Below are 18532 nucleotides of genomic sequence, written 5' to 3'. Positions count from 1 at the left end.
GTGGTGGAGGAAAATGACACAGACGTCTGAATGATACATATCGAACATTGTAAAATGAAACGAAAACGATGTTTGGTGTGGGATATAAAAACCATTTTTGCACATCACAGAACACTAAAATATCAAATGCAAACGGATGTTTTGAGTAAGTTTTGTCATAAGTTGGACGCGATCACATGTACAGTATTTACATTTTGATCACAGACTATCTGTGATTTGTCAAGTCGTCCACAACATTGCCGAGTAGTGCCGATTGGTACGCTTCCACGGCCGTATAACACCAAGAAACAGTTTCTTATAATTGTCTGTGATAATACATAGTCTAGCTGCGAGACATTCGGGCATTCCTCTTACTTCCGATACGACAAGCGTCTCGTATCGGAAGAAAGCCCGAGGGCCTAGCAGCAATAGACTAACGGTGAAAAGAGAACAACTCCACACTCAGAGACATTCGACAATGGTGGCACGTACGTATACGTAACGAATACGTAAAATATACAGTGTGCAAAACAAGTCTGGAAGCTGGAACAAAAGACTTAAGTGTACGCTTAGTCTACGGAACTGTAGATTTCGGCAGACTTAATGTCTAGTATACTGTTCGTATACTTCAGTACACGAAGCGCATATGTGAGATCTGCAGATACAGTAAATTTACGTAGATTCATGTCTATTCAACTTTTTGCCCAGTGAAAGTATCTCCTCCATAAGAATAAGGGCTCTTCTTGCGTTCTGATAATCTTGTTTTTATATGTCATGCAAATATTTAACTGGAAAAGAAATACACACGTCGATGATATAATTAAAGCGAATCGAAATTCCACATCAAAGGATCTTTGAAAGCATTTTATTCCAATATAGTAATTCAGTTGTTCTTCTCTACTACAGTTAGTTCTAAATTAGTCCTTGTTACAACAATATTTAAAAAATTGAATACCTAACTTGGAGTTGATACATTATCGATGAACTTTTTAATACATTATCGGTTAAAAAATGTTACTAAATTATCGGTAATTTTTTACAGAAATTACTACATTATCGGTCAATTGATACATTATCAGTTAATTTGGTTACAGTGTCATCATTTTTTTTATAGTTTGCACAATATAGCTGGCAATATCTGGTTTATTTTTAAATTGCTGTATATAACATATTTAATGGCAGAAAGGAACACGCTCCAAACTACATAAAATGTCGCAATATATAACTTAGTACATGCATAAGGTATTACATTACATTACTAGAATTTGGAGCGAAATATCAGTTCATTAGAAAACATGATAATAATTGTCATATTTGAAAACTTTTAAAATTCAACCTTTTTCTTTGAGAAATTAATCTACCGCAACACATCAAGTTCATATCTGATTATCATTTTCATTGCCTCATCATTTCATGAATATTTCTTATTTCATATATTTCCTGAATGGAATCCATGATTCATAACTAGGTGATTTATTTTGCTAAATTTTATCACACATATTCTGTCTTCTGCCCACAAATCTTTTTGAACAGACATTATTTTATTATATATTATATTATATTTTAATATATTATTGTTTCGAATTAAAATAATATATTTTAGATTTATTTGGCAGTAGAGTATAGTAAAAGTATTATATAAAAGTACTGCCGAAGATAACACAAGAATACTTAATACTTATTAATACTTATTTCCATAGTGGTCTTCGACATTAATTTTTCTTAGAATATATCTACATAAATGTGAATTGAATACTTTTCTGAATGAATTATGAAGACGTACTTATTCGTGCAAAGTCGAGCAATTGAATCAAATTGGTGCCAGATAATTAATGTGTCATTGTATTTGAAATTGTGTCATCACTGTACAACATGCGACCGCTGAGGGCAGCCCTTTTGTATTACATTAATTTTAAATACAAAAGATCACACTTTGATCAAACAACCCCTCACTAAATTAGATCTTTGTCTTAATAATTTCATAAATAATGTGAATTGATTACTGAAAGCTCATTTGACTCCCAACTAACGGCTTTGTTCTAAAAGTTACAATGATCACTACAAAAATATTCTTCTTTAAAATCACGTAAAACAGTGTAAGTTGATATATGTTATGCTTAGTATCCGATTCAACGTTGTATTTTTAATACTCAGGTTATTGGCTTTCTTTACGAAGCAATTCCGCGGTCATCTGACATATTGTTGTACAGAAGTCTTCACTCGAATTTATCAGATCTCGCATTTCACCCAACCATTTTTTCAAAGGGGAGACATCTCTATCGGCCAGAAATAATCCTCTACCCATTTGTTGTTGACATTTGTTCATGTACATCACCATTTCACTGAAACCGTTGTAATATTTAGGAATCAGTCCCGACGTACCATACATACTCAAGATGTTGAGTTTCACAGCAGAGACGAAGTCATGCCGCAACAAGTAGCGCTGAATTGATTCCCTCAGTCTTTTAGCAAAGGTTCCACTACCTGTTGTTCCAATGATACTACCGGTTTTTCTGTGATCTTTAAATTCCACAGTGACAGCAGGAAGTTTGGTTTTCACAATATCATAGTCAGTGCCTGTAAAAGACGTCCCAATGAAAGGTGACAATGACTGTAGCTTGTAACTGCCGGAACAAGGACATGTACATGTGCTCCCCCTCCTAGGGAAATGCCTATCTAATAACATTGTATACAGTGCTAATGCCAAGACGGCAGATAGCAACAAACAATAAACTGCTGGTTTAACAAATAATTCCTTACAAACCCGTCATGCAAACCATAAACAATTCCTCACAAATAAGAGATACCACAGCTATACTGAGCTATCAAAACATGCTTGGAACTTAAAGGGTAAAGGCCAAGAGTATACACATTGACTGGTCAATCATCACACATGCGGTTTCCTATTCAAATGAAGCGTTTGCCTGGCAGAAAAGCTGTGCATCATATATACTGACAAATCTAAGGTTCAGAATTGAAAAGTGCCGACATCAAAATAGACTCGTATTGACCAACTTCCACTCTGGCACCCATATCATGTGAAATTGAATTTTTGAACTTTAATTTGTTAGTGCTAGTAGTGTGTGTGTGTGTGTGTGTGTGTTTGTGTTTGTTTGTTTGTTTGTTTGTTTGTTTGTTTGTTTGTGTGTGTGTATGTGGATGTATGTATGTATGTATGTATGTATGTATGTATGTATGTATGTATGTATGTATGTATGTATGTATGTATGTACGTACGTATGCATGCATGCATGCATGCATGTATGTATGTATGTATGTATGTATGTATGTATGTATGTATGTATGTATGTATGTATGTATGTATGTATGTATGTGTGGGTGGCCGTGCGCGCGTGCTATCTATCTATCTATCTATCTATCTATCTATCTATCTATCTATCTATCTATCTATCTATCTATCTATCTATCTATCTATCTATCTATCTATCTATCTATCTATCTCCACACACACATGTACGCACGCACGTACGTACGCACACACACACGCACACACACACACACACACACGTACGCACACACACACACACGCACGCACGCACGCACACACACGCACACGCACGCACGCACATACACACACACACACACACACACACACACACACACACACACACACACACACACACACACACACACACACACACGGTTTATCTAATATATACACAATCCAAACCTTTTACAGATGCCACTGGCGGAATGTGATCAGCTTCTACAACTCCCCTCATAGAGAATCTTGTTATATCACCATACGCACCACCATGGTCCACTTTGCCAATTCCTGCACGTGACTTTGTCTGTGGATGATGACTGGGGTCTTGCCTTGTCCTTCTACGTTTAGTGTCAACGAAGCCTTGAGAGGTCTGGAAATAAAAGGAATGTAGATAACACTTTTAAAAATATTCAGCAACATAATTCAAAAGAACTAAATGAAACACGAATTGTTATTTCAGATTGATTATCATATCGATATTTAATGCTTTTACCTGATATGATTCAGAAATACTTTTAATTCTGGTGATTTATAGTGACTACAGTTGAGGTCCATTTTTGGCAATGAGTTGAGGAGTATGTCTTGTGCACCGATTGTTTGCACTAGATGAGAGGCTGCCCTCTGGCGATGAGTTCAAAGGTAATGTTTAAAAAGAACGCGTATAAAAAGAACTTCAAAATCCTTCCAATAAAATAATAATATAAGTAATAATAATAATATATAATGATAATAAACAAACGATGCCAATGAAAAAATAAAACCTCACCAGACAGAAATAGATATTGCGGAAAAATAAAATAAATTCGTTCAAGTGCACGTGAAAAACAGAAGTGAGTTTTGTTCCTGGGGAACAATGGAATATCAGTGGATGGAAACATGATATATTTAAAATATTACAAAAGTATATTTTGTGAAATGTTGAGATTAAAGATTTTCGGGCAGTTTTTGGCACTACCTATTAAAGTCCGCCAACCCCCACCCCCTTGAAAATTACGCCCACGCTTCTTACCACCTCCTATGATTCATCTTTGAAATAACACATATTAAGATGACCCTACAATCTTCCAACTACAAAGTTCGAAAAAAAATGTTACCAATATTTAAGAATTTATTATTTATTGGCGAAGAATTATAAACTATATAGCTATTTGATTTTAAATATTTGCACCTAGTAGTGGGGCTCGATTGAACACACCTGAGATGATGCAGACGGGGAAGATGTTGGGTTTTCTCTTTGACGAGCTTCCTTTGGGCGTTTTGCGAAGTCGTCGTCGACTGAAAGTGCCTGCATTTTAGATATAGCATCATCAACATTCGGATTTGGACGCTCGGATAATTCACAAACCGTGTCCGGTTCTATGGATGTTATAGACCATCTGCAGGTATCAGTACGGGGTGCACTGTCCAGTTCCCATGTACCATGAGCAGTGAACGGAGTCAGAGAATCTACTTCGCCACGATATTTAACTTCGTGTTTCTGGTGTACTTTGGTAAATGATATTAAATTAGACTCGACATTTCCGTTTTTAATGAGAAATACACCAACTTCATCAAATCCAAAACCAAACAATTTGTTCCCGCTTCTTATTAATATAAGGGGCATTTGGCATTTTTTTTCGTATCGCGGATCACTAAACTCTCCTTCACAGACGTAAATGGTGTCTTGTCCTGCCATAGTCAGTTTGTATCTGGAATAGTAATGAGAAAAGTAAAGTTGTAAGAATGTCCCAAGGCATAATTTTCGTTATTTTCACATAACCAAATTGCATAAAGTAATTACATATGCAATAACAAGTAAAGTGTGAACAATGGAGTTATGATGGGCGAATGGTTAGAGTGGGCGGCTAGGAATCTGCAGGTTGCAGGTTCAAGTCCCATCATTGTCATTTGTTTCTAAATGGCTAAAGTCCTTGGGCAATATTTGTACGATGCTTGTGCCTCCGTCAATCGAGTTGTATAATTCGGGACCTGGTAGGATAGAGGTTGATTTAATCCTATGCGCTTATAAAGGCTGCAATAGATTGTATGCTCCCTGGGGAGTTGAGGTAGCATAAAGTGCCGTTGTGCCGATATACATCCGAGCCAGGTGTAAAAGTGTTTTGAGCACAGAGTGGGAAAGCGCTATATAAAAAAGCGCCAATGACATTGTAGCACAAGTGTACAGTTTATAAAAATTGTTTATCCATACTAGGCATAGATGTTCGTTTACTGAATGATTATCCAGTTGCCTATCCAGACATGTTGTTATTTTGGCAATATACGCGATCATTTGGCTGTTGCTATGGGCATGGTCTTGTTGCTAGACATATTTGCATGTTTGTTTTGAATGTTTATTCAGTTGTCTATGAACACCTGATGTTATCTTTGTGACATATGCAGTGATTTGGCTGTTGCTATGGGCGTGCTCTTGTTGCTAGGTACATTTACATACATTTTTTGAATGTTTATTAACTTGTCTTTCAATCCCTGTTGTTATCTTTGCAATATATGCGATCGTTTGGCTGTTGCTATGGCCATGGTTTTGTTGCTAGGTACATTTACATATTTTTGGAATGTTCATTCAGTTGTCTATTAAGCCCTGTTGTTATCTTTGCAATATTTGAGATCATTTGGCTGTTGTTATGGGCGTGGTCTTGTTGCTAGGCACATTTGCTTATACTTTTTGAATGTTTACTCAGTTGTCTATTAATCCCTGTTTTTATCTTTGCTATTTATGCGATCATTTCACTGTTGCTATGGGCGTAGTCCTGTTGTTAGGTAGATTTACGTACATTTTTTGAATTTTTACTGCCATGTGGTTGTTGCTAAGGGCGTGGTCATGGTTGCTAGGGCCAATTGTGTCAAAATGTTATGAACAAAAGACGACGCAGAACACCACTTCTCGAAAATCTCACCAAATTTCAATCTCATTGACTATACTTTTTGAGATATAAGTTTTTGACCAAAATTAACATGTTTACACCTAATTTGCATATCACTGATGAGATCATTATATGCTTGATATCTCTTTATCTATACACCCCCAGATACATCCCCATTAGTTCTCACAGACAGACACAGACAGACGGACAGACACTGCACCATGCCTAGAGCACTATTGAAACTTATCAGTTCAGTTGTGCTAAAAACTAACATTATTATTATTAATATACAGTGCAGTTTTTACACACAAAAACACAAGTCAATATTGGTGACCTCCCCTGGGAACATGAAGTAAATTTGACGACGACAACTGAACAATCTTACCATATTAAGACACAAATTGAAATTCTAATTGCATATATCCACTCTTTTTATCGAATAATCATAATTTTGACTCAACATCCATTTTATATATACAATCTGTACATCAAGAATTAAAATACTAGTCACTTTTTTTCACTTAATTCGCTCACATAACAAAAGTCTACTACATGTAACCCGTTGTAATGACGAATATCCCGACAAATAATAAGATAAATTGTCCAAATAACCTGAGAGATTTCCAGAATTAAGACGTTGTTTTTAGGTTCACCATGCCACTTTAAGATTTTCTGCATATGTACATTAACTGAGAACCACTGCAGTTATCTCAGTGATGCATGACTATGGTTTTTGACCCGAAGTAGCGAATATTTGAAAAATAGCCTGAAATCATTTTGCCAGCGAATATTTAAAAGGTAGCCTAAGATCATTTTGCCAGGTAGTTTCAGCAATTTTACCAATCACGACAGTTTAAGGTCCAATATGTATAATCACAGTTAAAACAAACAACCCAACCCGCCTACGTATATATTCATATTAATGATTTCTTTTCTCTGTTTCACATACTCGTATACACGCGTATACACAGAGGAAACAAACAAATGAACAAACATGCTACATAGCTACATACATACATACATACACACACACACACATACATACATACATACATACATACATACATACATACATACATAGACAGACAGACAGATATACAGATAGACAGACAGACAGACAGACAGAGACAGACAGACAGACAGACAGAGACAAAGCTTAAGGGGCAGACAAACGGACGGATTATCAGGGAGACAGGGACAAAGAAACACTTAGCTAGTCCTTTAGCATTCCGAACCTTCAGAATACACCAAAAGAGACCCAAGTTTAGACCTCTAAATACACCTTTCGTGAAATGGAATATATTAACGACAATTGACATAGGGTTCCAAAAGACCTAGGATTGAAGGAAAGAGCTGAATTTCACTTACTTCTGTAATATTAGTTTTGAATCAAAACTTCGTTTATAGGTAGTTCTTCCTCACGGGTTGTGCCAGCCAGCAATGACATATAGGATTTGCCTCATACGTGCACTATTCAGCTTCACAAACGCTCGAGTTATATATATATGGTTTGGAGAATGTCCAGGATTGTTAGCGCCGATGACGTGATAAATTCTTTAGTTACTATAATAGTATTATGAGTCATGTGTTTATAACCTATTGTCGTAGTGCCCGTAATAGTAGTTATAAGGAGAACCAGCAGTTTCGACGACTAATAAAAGTTAATTATTTATTTTTTTGGTCAAATAATTAATTGCGGTTCATCTGAACAAAGTAGGGCAAATACTTTTTAGCCCATTGTGTAGAGAAACGACTCGTCGTCTGGCGCGATTAAATCTTACTAACATTACTACATTGTTTTTGTGTGAGCTACCATTACCTTAGCAGGTCATCGTCAAATCATATACACTGTAACAATATGAACTTTCTTCAAGCATATCGTTGCATGACAATGTACCGTATCATACAATTGCACTTCAATTTTCGTCTTGCCAGGCGATACGATTTAAACAATTCTAGTAAGAGCCATACTAATATAAAATGTAGGAATGTCAATAAGAATTTTGTTGAATCAGACGACGGTTTGTTTCAACTCTTATGGTTTCCATTGTATTTGCCCTACCTTGGTCAGGTGAACTGGAGTTCATTATTTGAAAAATCAATAAGTTTAACAAACAAAACACTTTAATTTCTCACATTGTTACTTTGACGACAGTTTAACGATCACGGTTCGTGATACTGCGATTGTGCACAGACAGTGGATAAGGACAAAGGGTAAAGGGGCAAGGTTTAGTGAACTTCCAACCTTTTCCTCCGACCTTTCATATGTGTGAATGTACATATGCAATATAATTTTGTTCATTCTTCAAACATAACAAAGCACTTACATGTCCTGAAAAGCTTATTGATGTAGCTCTTAGTTTGAATGAGTCATTTGCATAATTAATCATTTTCAGTAATTAAGCTATATCTGAAGAGTGCTAGCTTCATGTTCTACATAATTCAGTTCATACATTCATGATAGAAGTGCACGTGTCTCATAAAGTTTATTGATGTAACTTAATTTTAATGAAGCATTTGCATAATCAATGATTTTCAGAAGAAGTTACACTTCAAAATCAATATAATTTGGTACATACATCAAGTATAGCAATGCGGACGTGTTCTAAAATGCTTGTTAATGTAACTAATAGCTGTAATATTTAATTTGCATAATTAATGACTTTCAGTAATTAGGTTATATTTTAAGAATTTACACTTCAAATTTAATACACTTTGGTACATGCATTGATTTAGTTTACTGGTATAGTTTTTATTTGTAATCAGTAAGTTGTATAATTAATTGAATGATTTGAGGATACAAGTTTCAAATTCCATATAATTTGATACACAGATTGATGATAACAAATTGCCTGTGTCCTATAAAGCCAGATGATTAATTTGCATAAGTAATGATATTCAGTAATTAGGCAATATCCTAAGTATGCAAACTTCAGATTTCTTGTAGTTTGGCAAAACAATAAAAAATTAAGCGGTATATCATATATGATAGCTATAACTGAGAATTTGACATTTACTGTTAGTAAGATGTTGCCTAGCCAACCAACATATTATTTTCATGTTTCGTGATTTTTGTTGTACACTAGTACTGTACGTGAGTTTATCTAATACTACCTCACCCTCATTAATAGTATGGCTAGATTTTTGGTGATTATACCCTGTTATAATAAACGTGATGTGGTCATCTTCATACAAACGAAATTTTACCAAAACATTCAGGTCTAATCTTTGATAATAACATAAACCTTCATAAAATCAGAAACTAACATTAAAATCAATTGTACTTACGTCAAGTTTTTTTTTCTTGCGTCAGAAGGCAACCTTGCTAAAACAAACGAGTCACCCGTAGAAGAGGAGACTGGTATCACTCTTTTGGCCTGTGTCCAAACCTACCAGCGCAGTGTGTACGAGTTTCGTTCGACATTCCAACATGATATTCTCTTAAATGTTCCAATAAATTTTACACAATATAGTGACCTTTCAATAGTACGAAGTAGGTACATGGGGTATTTTAACAATTTATCAACATAAAATGTAAACATAGTAAAACTGTCTTGGGTAAAACATTTGGATGTTACTCATATCATAACAATGTATCGAACAAATGAAACACTGCAAGATACATAAAGCACATACATAAAATTAATTCGACACATACACAAAATTAATTCAGCACATACACAAAATTAATACTAGACAACATGAAATTAATTCCAGGAATACATAAAACTAATTCTAGACTACATAAAATTAAGACCAGTATATACAATTAATCGGAAACACATTTAATTAATTCAAGGAATACATTAAATTAATTACAGTGCATAAATTAATCAAAACACATTTAATTAATTCAAGGAATACATAATATTAATTGCAGTTAATATAAAAATTGATTCTATTCGACATGAAATTAATTGAAAACACATTTAATTAATTCAAGGAGTGCATAATATTAATTGCAGTCATTATAAAAATTAATTCTAGACTACATTAAATTAATTCTAGCACATTTTACATAATTGTGACCAGAACGGGCCCCCATATAATACCATACGATGACATAGATGTTCGTCTCAGACTACGTACCAATTTTTAGAAATTTTCTGGGAATTTGTTTGGCAAATAACTTCTGCTTCTGTTTATTTTGTAGATTGATATTCTTTGCCAGACATACAAATTTAAATGACGTTTTCGCTTTTTAAAAATAATCCTTTAAGTTCTGTTCATCACTTGAGAGCCTAAATCGTAAGCATTCAGGAGTCATGGACAGTGGTCAACTGTGTTTCTTGGTAATAGCTTGAATTCTTTTGTAATGTAAAATCATGAACTGGTGTATTCTCGATTACCCAGACTTTCGCCATCGACGGCATAACCCCCCCCCCCCCCTAGGTTGATGCCCTCAACGACGAGAGTCTGGGTAACCGAGACTATAGAACTGACGACTCTCTGGAACCAAAAGTCTATGAAAATGCCATTATTTCTTGGAGTGGCGTTCCCCTTTTAGATTGTGTATTTTCACAACTTGAAGACTGAATTCCTGCCAGCGTTAGTTTCTTTTCTTCTGACCGTGATTGATAATCAATAAAAAAAACTCTTTGTTTTTATTTCGCTGTAGTAGAATGAAAACTCATTATATGTACATGCAATAAAAACGCCGATAGGAACATCTCGACGTTGGTGGCACCGTCTGATTCTTCCCTAAAGCGAACCCAGCACTCGTTTTAGAGTAAAAAATAGCGCCAATGGCGTTGTAGCACAACTGTACCGTTTTTAACAATGTTTACCCACATAATGATCCATGCTAGGTATAGGTGTTCATTTGCTGAATGACTACACAGTTGCCTATCCAATCCTGTTGATATCTTTGCAATATACGTGATTATTTAGCTGTTGCTATGGGCGTGGTCCTGTTGATAGGCACATTTACATACACTTTTTGAATGTTTATTCACTTGTCTATTAATCCATGTTGTTATCTTTGCAATATATGTGACCATTTGTCTGTTGCCATGGGCGTTGTTTTGTTGTATGCATATTTGCATACACTTTTTGAATGTTTGTTCACTTGTCTAAGAATTCCTGTTGTTATCTTTGTGAAATACACTCCTGTTTGTCTTTTGTTATGGGCGTGTTCATGGTTGCTAGGGATATTTGCATACAATGTTTGAATGTTTACTCACTTGCCTACCAGATGATGTTGTTATTTGACAAAAATATACTGCCATTTAGTTGTTGCTAAGGGCGTGGTCGTGGTTGCTAGGGCCAGTTGTGTCAAAATGTTTGAAGAAATTCTGCAGAATAACACTTCCAGAAACCTCACCAAGTTTCAGTCTCATTCACCAAGTGTTTTTTGAGATAACAGTTTTGGACCAAAATTTACGTTTTTACACCTCATTTGCATATCACTGATGAGATCATTATATACTTAAAAGTCATTTATCTATACACGCCAGATGCATCCCCATTAAATTTCAGCCCAATCTGCTTGGTAGTTTTGGAATTACAGATTCTTGACCAAAACTACACATTTTTACCCCTAATTTGCATATTACTGATGGAATCATCATGTCATGAACTAATCTTAATTTACAAACCCCTAAAATGTTCCCACCTAATTTAAGACCAATCTGCCCAGTAGTTTTGGAGTTTAAGTTTTATGACCAAAAATGACATTTTAAAGTCAGACCCAAATCACATACCAGTTGGGAAATTGTTCACAGGCCCTGTGTTGCGATCATTTTGCTTTGAACAATTTCCCAACTAGCCAACAACAGTAACCTCCCCACCAAATACCAAGGCAATCTGTCACACACACACACACACACACACACACACACACACACACACACACAGACAGACAGACAGACACCGCACCATGCCTATAGCAATACTGAACCTAATCAGTTCAGTTGTGCTGAAAATGTTGGTGGGTGGGAAAAGTGTCGGAATCACAATTTTGATAATAGTTTTATTGATTGATTGATACGTATGTTCTGCATGGTGTTAATTACGTTGTTACTGGTTTTTATATCGATCATTCTCAAAACATACTTGTGTTGATCAATCAAGCATTCTCATTCTTGCAATGAAGCCATCTAGAGCACAAATTTCTGCTGAAGCAAGGAAATGTGTGCGTTTTGGATGGTGCTGTAAAGAGCCTTGTCATCTTGGACATTTTTGTTTACTTTTTTTTGTTTTACATCACCTAGATGGCACTATATATCACAAATGTGAGGAACTACATGCCAGAATGGTCATACTACACATGTTGAGGGCGCTATCAATCAAAGTGGTCAAACTACCAAAAGTTTATTCTTTGTCATCAAAATCATTTTAATATTTTTCTCATTCCGAACACATTCTTCAATGGTATTAAAAATGTTAACGATTTGATTACTTGACATACTTTTAGACTGTATTAAAGTGGCCATATGGATGAGGATTGGGTATCTATTTTGGATTGTTGATTTATGAAACAATTTTATCATGGCTTCCTACTTGAAAAATCAATGTGAAACAACATATATATACCAAGTCCTTGTTTGTAACTTAATCAATTGTAAAAGATTAATAAATGTGTCAAATCTTTGTTATTATACATACAATAACAAACATTTTACACTTTTTGCGATGTATTGAGTTGCAAACACAGACATGGTATATGTTGTTTCACATCAATTTTTCAAGTAGGAAGCCATGATAAAATTAAAAATCCAAAATAGATACCCAATCCTCATCCATATGACCACTTTAATACAAGAAACATATTACTGTTATGAATATTGTCTTGCGATATTCCTTAAGAGGAAACAAGATAAAAAGATCATTATCAATATTTTCATATTTATCAAAATCATACGTATCGCAATATAAAAATTGTCTGCTTTAAAAAATGTTTAAAAATATGTTAATTACGTCACATTATTCTATACATCAGTAAAACAAAAATGTTTCATCTAACATTATTGAAAAATAAATGGCCTGCATAAATATTGAGTTGTCATTGTGTACATTAGGACACATGTCAAATAACAAAATGAAAGTCCCTTTTTCTCTATAACACTTTTATTCTATCAGCCTCTCTAGGATAAATTGAATTGCAAGCTTGTAAATGTGTAAATCGCCTTCAAAAATAACACTACACCATTACCAAAATGAAATCACAGTATATATTTTCAAATAGTTACACATAATTCTAGATATATTATAAATAAATGATGTTCACTAGATATGCCAATATTTCTTGGTTACAAGTATTAGTGCAACTTAATCTCTAACCTGTTTAGAAAGGATGTGGGCTTTGACCTTTGGACTTTATTAATTTATCACATCAAACATTACCTCATCTGATAAGAAAAGTATGCTTCTTGAAATTTAATATATACATATATTTGGTAACTATGGCACATTTTGGCAAATGCAATGTGGAGTTTAAAAAAATAACACTCCAACATCTTATTCCACCATCCAATTCAATCTGAATAAAATCCAATGTAGTGTACATGTCATGATTTCTCTTTGGCTGTTGCATTTACTGTCACTTGTTCTTTTGCGAGCTCTCGTTACATAATCTGACACAATACTATAGGTTTTCCTGAGCCACATGCGAGCGCCGAGTGAATTCACTTAACCAATGAAAATGCGTAATGGGCCAAAACATATGGGTACAGTACTTCAGAGCACTTTGTTTGAAAAGAGCACGAGCACAGAGCAAAGACAACAATGTTATCGTTATTGTTTGGTGGTTCTCTTTCCTTCAATTTTGAATGTTGAGTGTTATCTTGTAAGATGGATTCTGTTTGGCTACTTGTAAGTATGAGACTGGGTTCAGGAATACCTGTGGTATTGTGTCAGATGTGTGTAACGGGCACTCACAAAAGAACAAACGACAGTAAATGTAACAGCCAAAAAGAATTTGACATGAACACTACATCAGATTTTAATCAGATTGCATCCAATAGTACTGCTACTTTTATTCGATTTACAAATTTATAATTTTAGAGTGAAATACTCCACTACCATTCAGAAAATATCAAAAACAGATCATATCCTTTGGATGTAAACATTTTTTAAAGTGGCAATATGGATGAGGATTGGGTATTTATTTTGGATTTTTATTTTATAAAACAATTTTATCATGACTTCCTGCATGACAAATCAATGTTAAACTACACACACCAAGTCTGTGTTGTAACGCCGTACAGTGCGAAAAAATAAACTAACGTATAAAATGTTTGTTAGTGTACGTTTGTTAGTGTTTGGCAATTTATTGATTTGCAAACAAGGACTTGACATATGTTTTTTCACGTTGATTTTTTCAAGTACGAAGCCATGATAAAATTGTTTCATGAATGAAAAGTCCAAAATAAATACAAAATCCAAAATAAATACAAAATCCTCATCCATATGGCCACTTTAATGGATTTTTCATTTTTATTAAATTTGTTTTTCACATGCTGTTGTTAGTAAATTTGCAAATGTTTCAGCAATTTTAACTCAGTATAAATGTGGACTTGAGCTGATATTAAATACATATTGATATGTACATGTTGTATTGGAAATCATAAGAATCGATAAACCATAATGTGAAAATAACAGCTGTCATAAAAACAGTAAAATAATAACTACTGAAGTTGTTACCATAGCAACTACTATTGCTGATAGAAATTGGTATTTATAAGTAATTATGTTTTAGGAAATCATACATCAATATGATGAGTTGTCATGACAATAGTAGTTATAAACCATAGCAACCACTATTGCTTTCATAATGTTAATTACATAATGACACAGTCTCCACAATCACTGCAATCACAGTCGCAGCCATCACAATTGCAGTTGCAGTCACAACAATTGCCAATTCCATCTCCATCTCCATCACAACAGTTGCAGCAATCATCATTATGTGACTCTCCATGGATTCCGTCATTATAATCATTTCCAGTATTGTCGAAATTTGCTCCATCTGGACCACTCCTGTAATAGGCATCGTCATGGTATGCTGACCCATCTCCTCCATTCCAGCTATCTGTGTGTGTTTGAGGTGGTTGGGAATATGCCGGTAATGGCTGGTGAGCAATTGCAGCATGAGGAGTCATACCGGAATGGAAAGCTGAGGAGAATGCGGCATACCAAAGAGCATCTTCTACAAATGGATCCAAATCCTCCAAGACTGATGATTGATTGCTGTATGACAAACATTGTCGGGCACGCCGCAAACCAGTTCGCAGTGACTGGACTGGGCTTGGATCATTCAACAAACACTGTCTATAAAGTTCACACAGCATAATCATCTTGTAGGCAGTCTCAGCTTCGGTAAATTGCACAGCAGACATCAATATGTTTATCCTGGGTTCTCTCTCATACACCTTGTGTGCTAAATTGTCAGATTCTGCCAAAAGCTGCCATGCTCCAGCAACATGTTCGGGGAAATCTCTAGCTCTCCTATGCTCCAAATATTTCTGCACTCGTTCATCAGATTGCAATCTTGTGAGGAGCTCTTCCTGGATCTCAACTTGATTGATCTGTTTGAAATCTAAGTGCACCGTTTCTTTCAGTTGTTGTTCTAAGGCTTCCAAGCTTCTCACACGGTCTGTAGTATTTCCCATTTCAGAAGAGCGAAGCAGGCCAGGGAAGACATAATCTCGCAAGGATGATCCTTCTTGTAATGCTTTCTTTAGGTATGACACCACACTGAGTACCCTACTCGCTGTCTTACTTGGTAACCAGGCAGTTGAATCTTGAATGTTCTCTATTTCAAAGAGAATTACATTCTTAATTATTTCTGCCGAGATGGCAGAATTTAACATTATTGAAAGACCGACAAAAGTCTCTTCAATAAGATTAGGTTCTTCAAATTTACCAGTTACCATTAACAGCAATCTAAGACAGGAGTTGCAAGTTAGCTGCAGAGACGAAATACCCATAACATGTGTTGCAACTGAAGACATCGAAGCTTGCCAAACTAAATCATCATGATCTGCTTCTGTGTGTGCTTCTGATGTAGTGTTTGCTGGGATGACACAAAATCCTCTGGAAGCTGCCTCCACAAAGCTGCTATACAGGGGATGAGACTTGTTGATTCTCTCGGGAAAATCTGCAGAACTTGGCCATCCTGGAAACTTCACACTTGGCATCAAGTTTACTATCACACAGTTCATTTTCCAGGATAGTCCTGTGAGTACAGGACACGTGATTGTCAGTTTTAGCCCACGGTCACTCCAAACACATTCTGTTATGAATGGAAGTTCTGAATGAGATAGCAGGCCAGAGATCTGTGGTGGATGGGAATTCAATTGTAACATGACAAAGTTCTGTACACATGTTGTAAAGCAGTTTGAAAGCTCCTTGGACTTCAGAAATCCATCTGTACTCAGGCAGCCACCCCATTCCAGCTGTGTAGCTCTGTCAGTAACTCTGATCTTACATTTGCCATTGTCACTAAACTCAACATCTTCAAAGAAACAAACTTCAGGTCCGAGTTTCTTCAAAATGACAAGATAGTTCAGTTCTGCTGGGACGTCTACATTACTACCTTCAAAGAAGTTTCCACATCGTTGTAACTCCTGGAGTTCAAATCTTGAGTCCATTTTAGCAGCCTCTTGGAGTATATACGAACACAGATACTCAACAAACACATGTACCATAACTCCTTCTGGTCCAATAAACTTTGGCGCCTTCTGTGCCAGAGGTCGTCCAAGTATACGTCGTACACATTCTTTATCCCACTGCAGTAACATCTCATTCAATCCTTCGATATTCCTCATTCCAGCCATGATGATTATTTTCAAGGTTCTTGAAGAATTCCACAGTTGTATTATCTCTTCATCTGTTGGGAACACACACAAAATGACAGGAAAAATTAAAAAGTGAGTGGGAATATTAGATACATGAATGGAAATGTGAAATATTTCTCTCAGTCAATTCATAAATGAAACTATATATGAATTCATATTTTCCTAATGTAAAACATCATACTGTGTTAAACGACTGGTGAATTTTTGTGACTAATCGCATCAATAACTTGAAACAGAATCAGGAAATTTTAAACCTATGTGAGTCACGATATCAGAATGTTTTCAATACAATAATATCCTTTATGTAAATCATGTCAATGGGGAGTATGAATAGATTCAAAAGAATGAGAAAGACAATAATATGATAGCTGAAGGACCAGTGCATACTCTGCTATTTCAACCAAGAAACGGCCACTGCAGCCAGTTTACAGCCAAAATGTAGTCATTATTTAGTTGCTATTTTGACTAGGGTCTCCTGTTGCTGTCAGTAGGAGACTGGGAATAGGGAGGCTATCTAGGATCTGGTGAATGTTTGGTACTAGTTTATACAAAATGAAGCAGTTTGGAGTATGATTTTAGTTGAACCACGAGGATTCTCAAATATTATGAAGGGTAGACTCTCTTGCTCAATTGCCCAGAGAGAACTACATAAGAATATTGCCAGAACTGTGCAAAAAAGACACATGCATACATACATGTATGGTCCAAGACCTGACAATAACAAAATAATACCATCTAATAAGTATTAGATGAGATAAAATAAGATGTAGCTTTGTTACAAACTTATAGAAAATTGACAATTCTATTTGGGTACATAAGTGTAATAAAGATATTAAAGAATGCTACAATGGAATAGGCTAATGTTATAAGTATATAAGTAAAATGTTAATGTTGACATAGAATTATTTTAAAAAAGTGATAGAAAGTATGTCTCAGGAATTGAAACTGTTTCACATGTGCTAATCGCAGGATAAGGTCATAGATAAAATATCACTTGCACTGATGTAATCTCACTTATTATAACTAGTTTCATGTGACACTGCCAAGACATTCTTTGTCACTAATAAAGTTTCTATACGCCAAAATACAACTGAGTTATTATATGTATAAACCATAGTTTTAAGTTAAGACTAATAACATACATCTAGTACTGAGTTCTGTATGTATGTATGTATGTATGTATGTATGTGTGTATGTATGTATGTATGTATGTATGTATGTGTGTATGTGTGTATGTGTGTATGTGTGTATGTATGTGTGTATGTATGTATGTATGTATGTATGTATGTATGTATGTATGTATGTATGTATGTATGTATGTATGTGTGTATGTATGTATGTGTGTATGTATGTATGTATGTATGTGTGTGTGTGTGTGTGTGTGT

At 35.2% G+C, this 18532-nt stretch overlaps 2 protein-coding genes across 2 annotated transcripts in view; both read right to left on the bottom strand.

Annotated features, from left to right (window-relative positions):
• Positions 1–1296: 1296 nt before the first annotated feature.
• Positions 1297–7807, bottom strand: LOC144442599 (uncharacterized). Its single transcript, XM_078131980.1, has 4 exons — positions 7717–7807; positions 4683–5175; positions 3671–3857; positions 1297–2556 (listed from the first exon to the last, which is right to left on the bottom strand). Exons 2-4 carry the CDS (start codon positions 5160–5162, stop codon positions 2135–2137), a joined length of 1089 nt encoding a protein of 362 aa, XP_077988106.1. The 5' UTR covers positions 5163–5175; positions 7717–7807; the 3' UTR covers positions 1297–2134.
• Positions 7808–13221: 5414 nt separating this feature from the next.
• Positions 13222–18532, bottom strand: part of LOC144442406 (uncharacterized) — an 8114-nt gene continuing 2803 nt past the window's right edge. The window contains exon 2 of the mRNA XM_078131750.1: positions 13222–17179. Within this exon, the coding sequence (XP_077987876.1) occupies positions 15129–17126 (1998 nt within the window). The 5' untranslated portion in view covers positions 17127–17179 and the 3' untranslated portion in view covers positions 13222–15128. The remainder of the gene's footprint in view (positions 17180–18532) is intronic.

Source organism: Glandiceps talaboti, chromosome 11, assembly GCF_964340395.1.
Source record: "Glandiceps talaboti chromosome 11, keGlaTala1.1, whole genome shotgun sequence".
NCBI classification, from domain to species: domain Eukaryota; kingdom Metazoa; phylum Hemichordata; class Enteropneusta; family Spengelidae; genus Glandiceps; species Glandiceps talaboti.
Note: the sequence above shows the minus strand (reverse complement) of the source record. Positions and strands in the feature narration are given on the sequence as shown.

Bases quoted from the DNA above. Each gene is read 5' to 3' on its own strand.
- LOC144442599 (XM_078131980.1), bottom strand. From the start codon at position 5,162: ATGGCAGGACAAGACACCATTTACGTCTGTGAAGGAGAGTTTAGTGAT. The intron at 3,858-4,682 runs GTGTGTTCAATC...TTTTATTTCCAG, and splicing joins CCCCGTCTGCATCATCTCAG to ACCTCTCAAGGCTTCGTTGA. The intron at 2,557-3,670 runs GTTTGGATTGTG...CGTCTTTTACAG, and splicing joins GCCAGTGGCATCTGTAAAAG to GCACTGACTATGATATTGTG.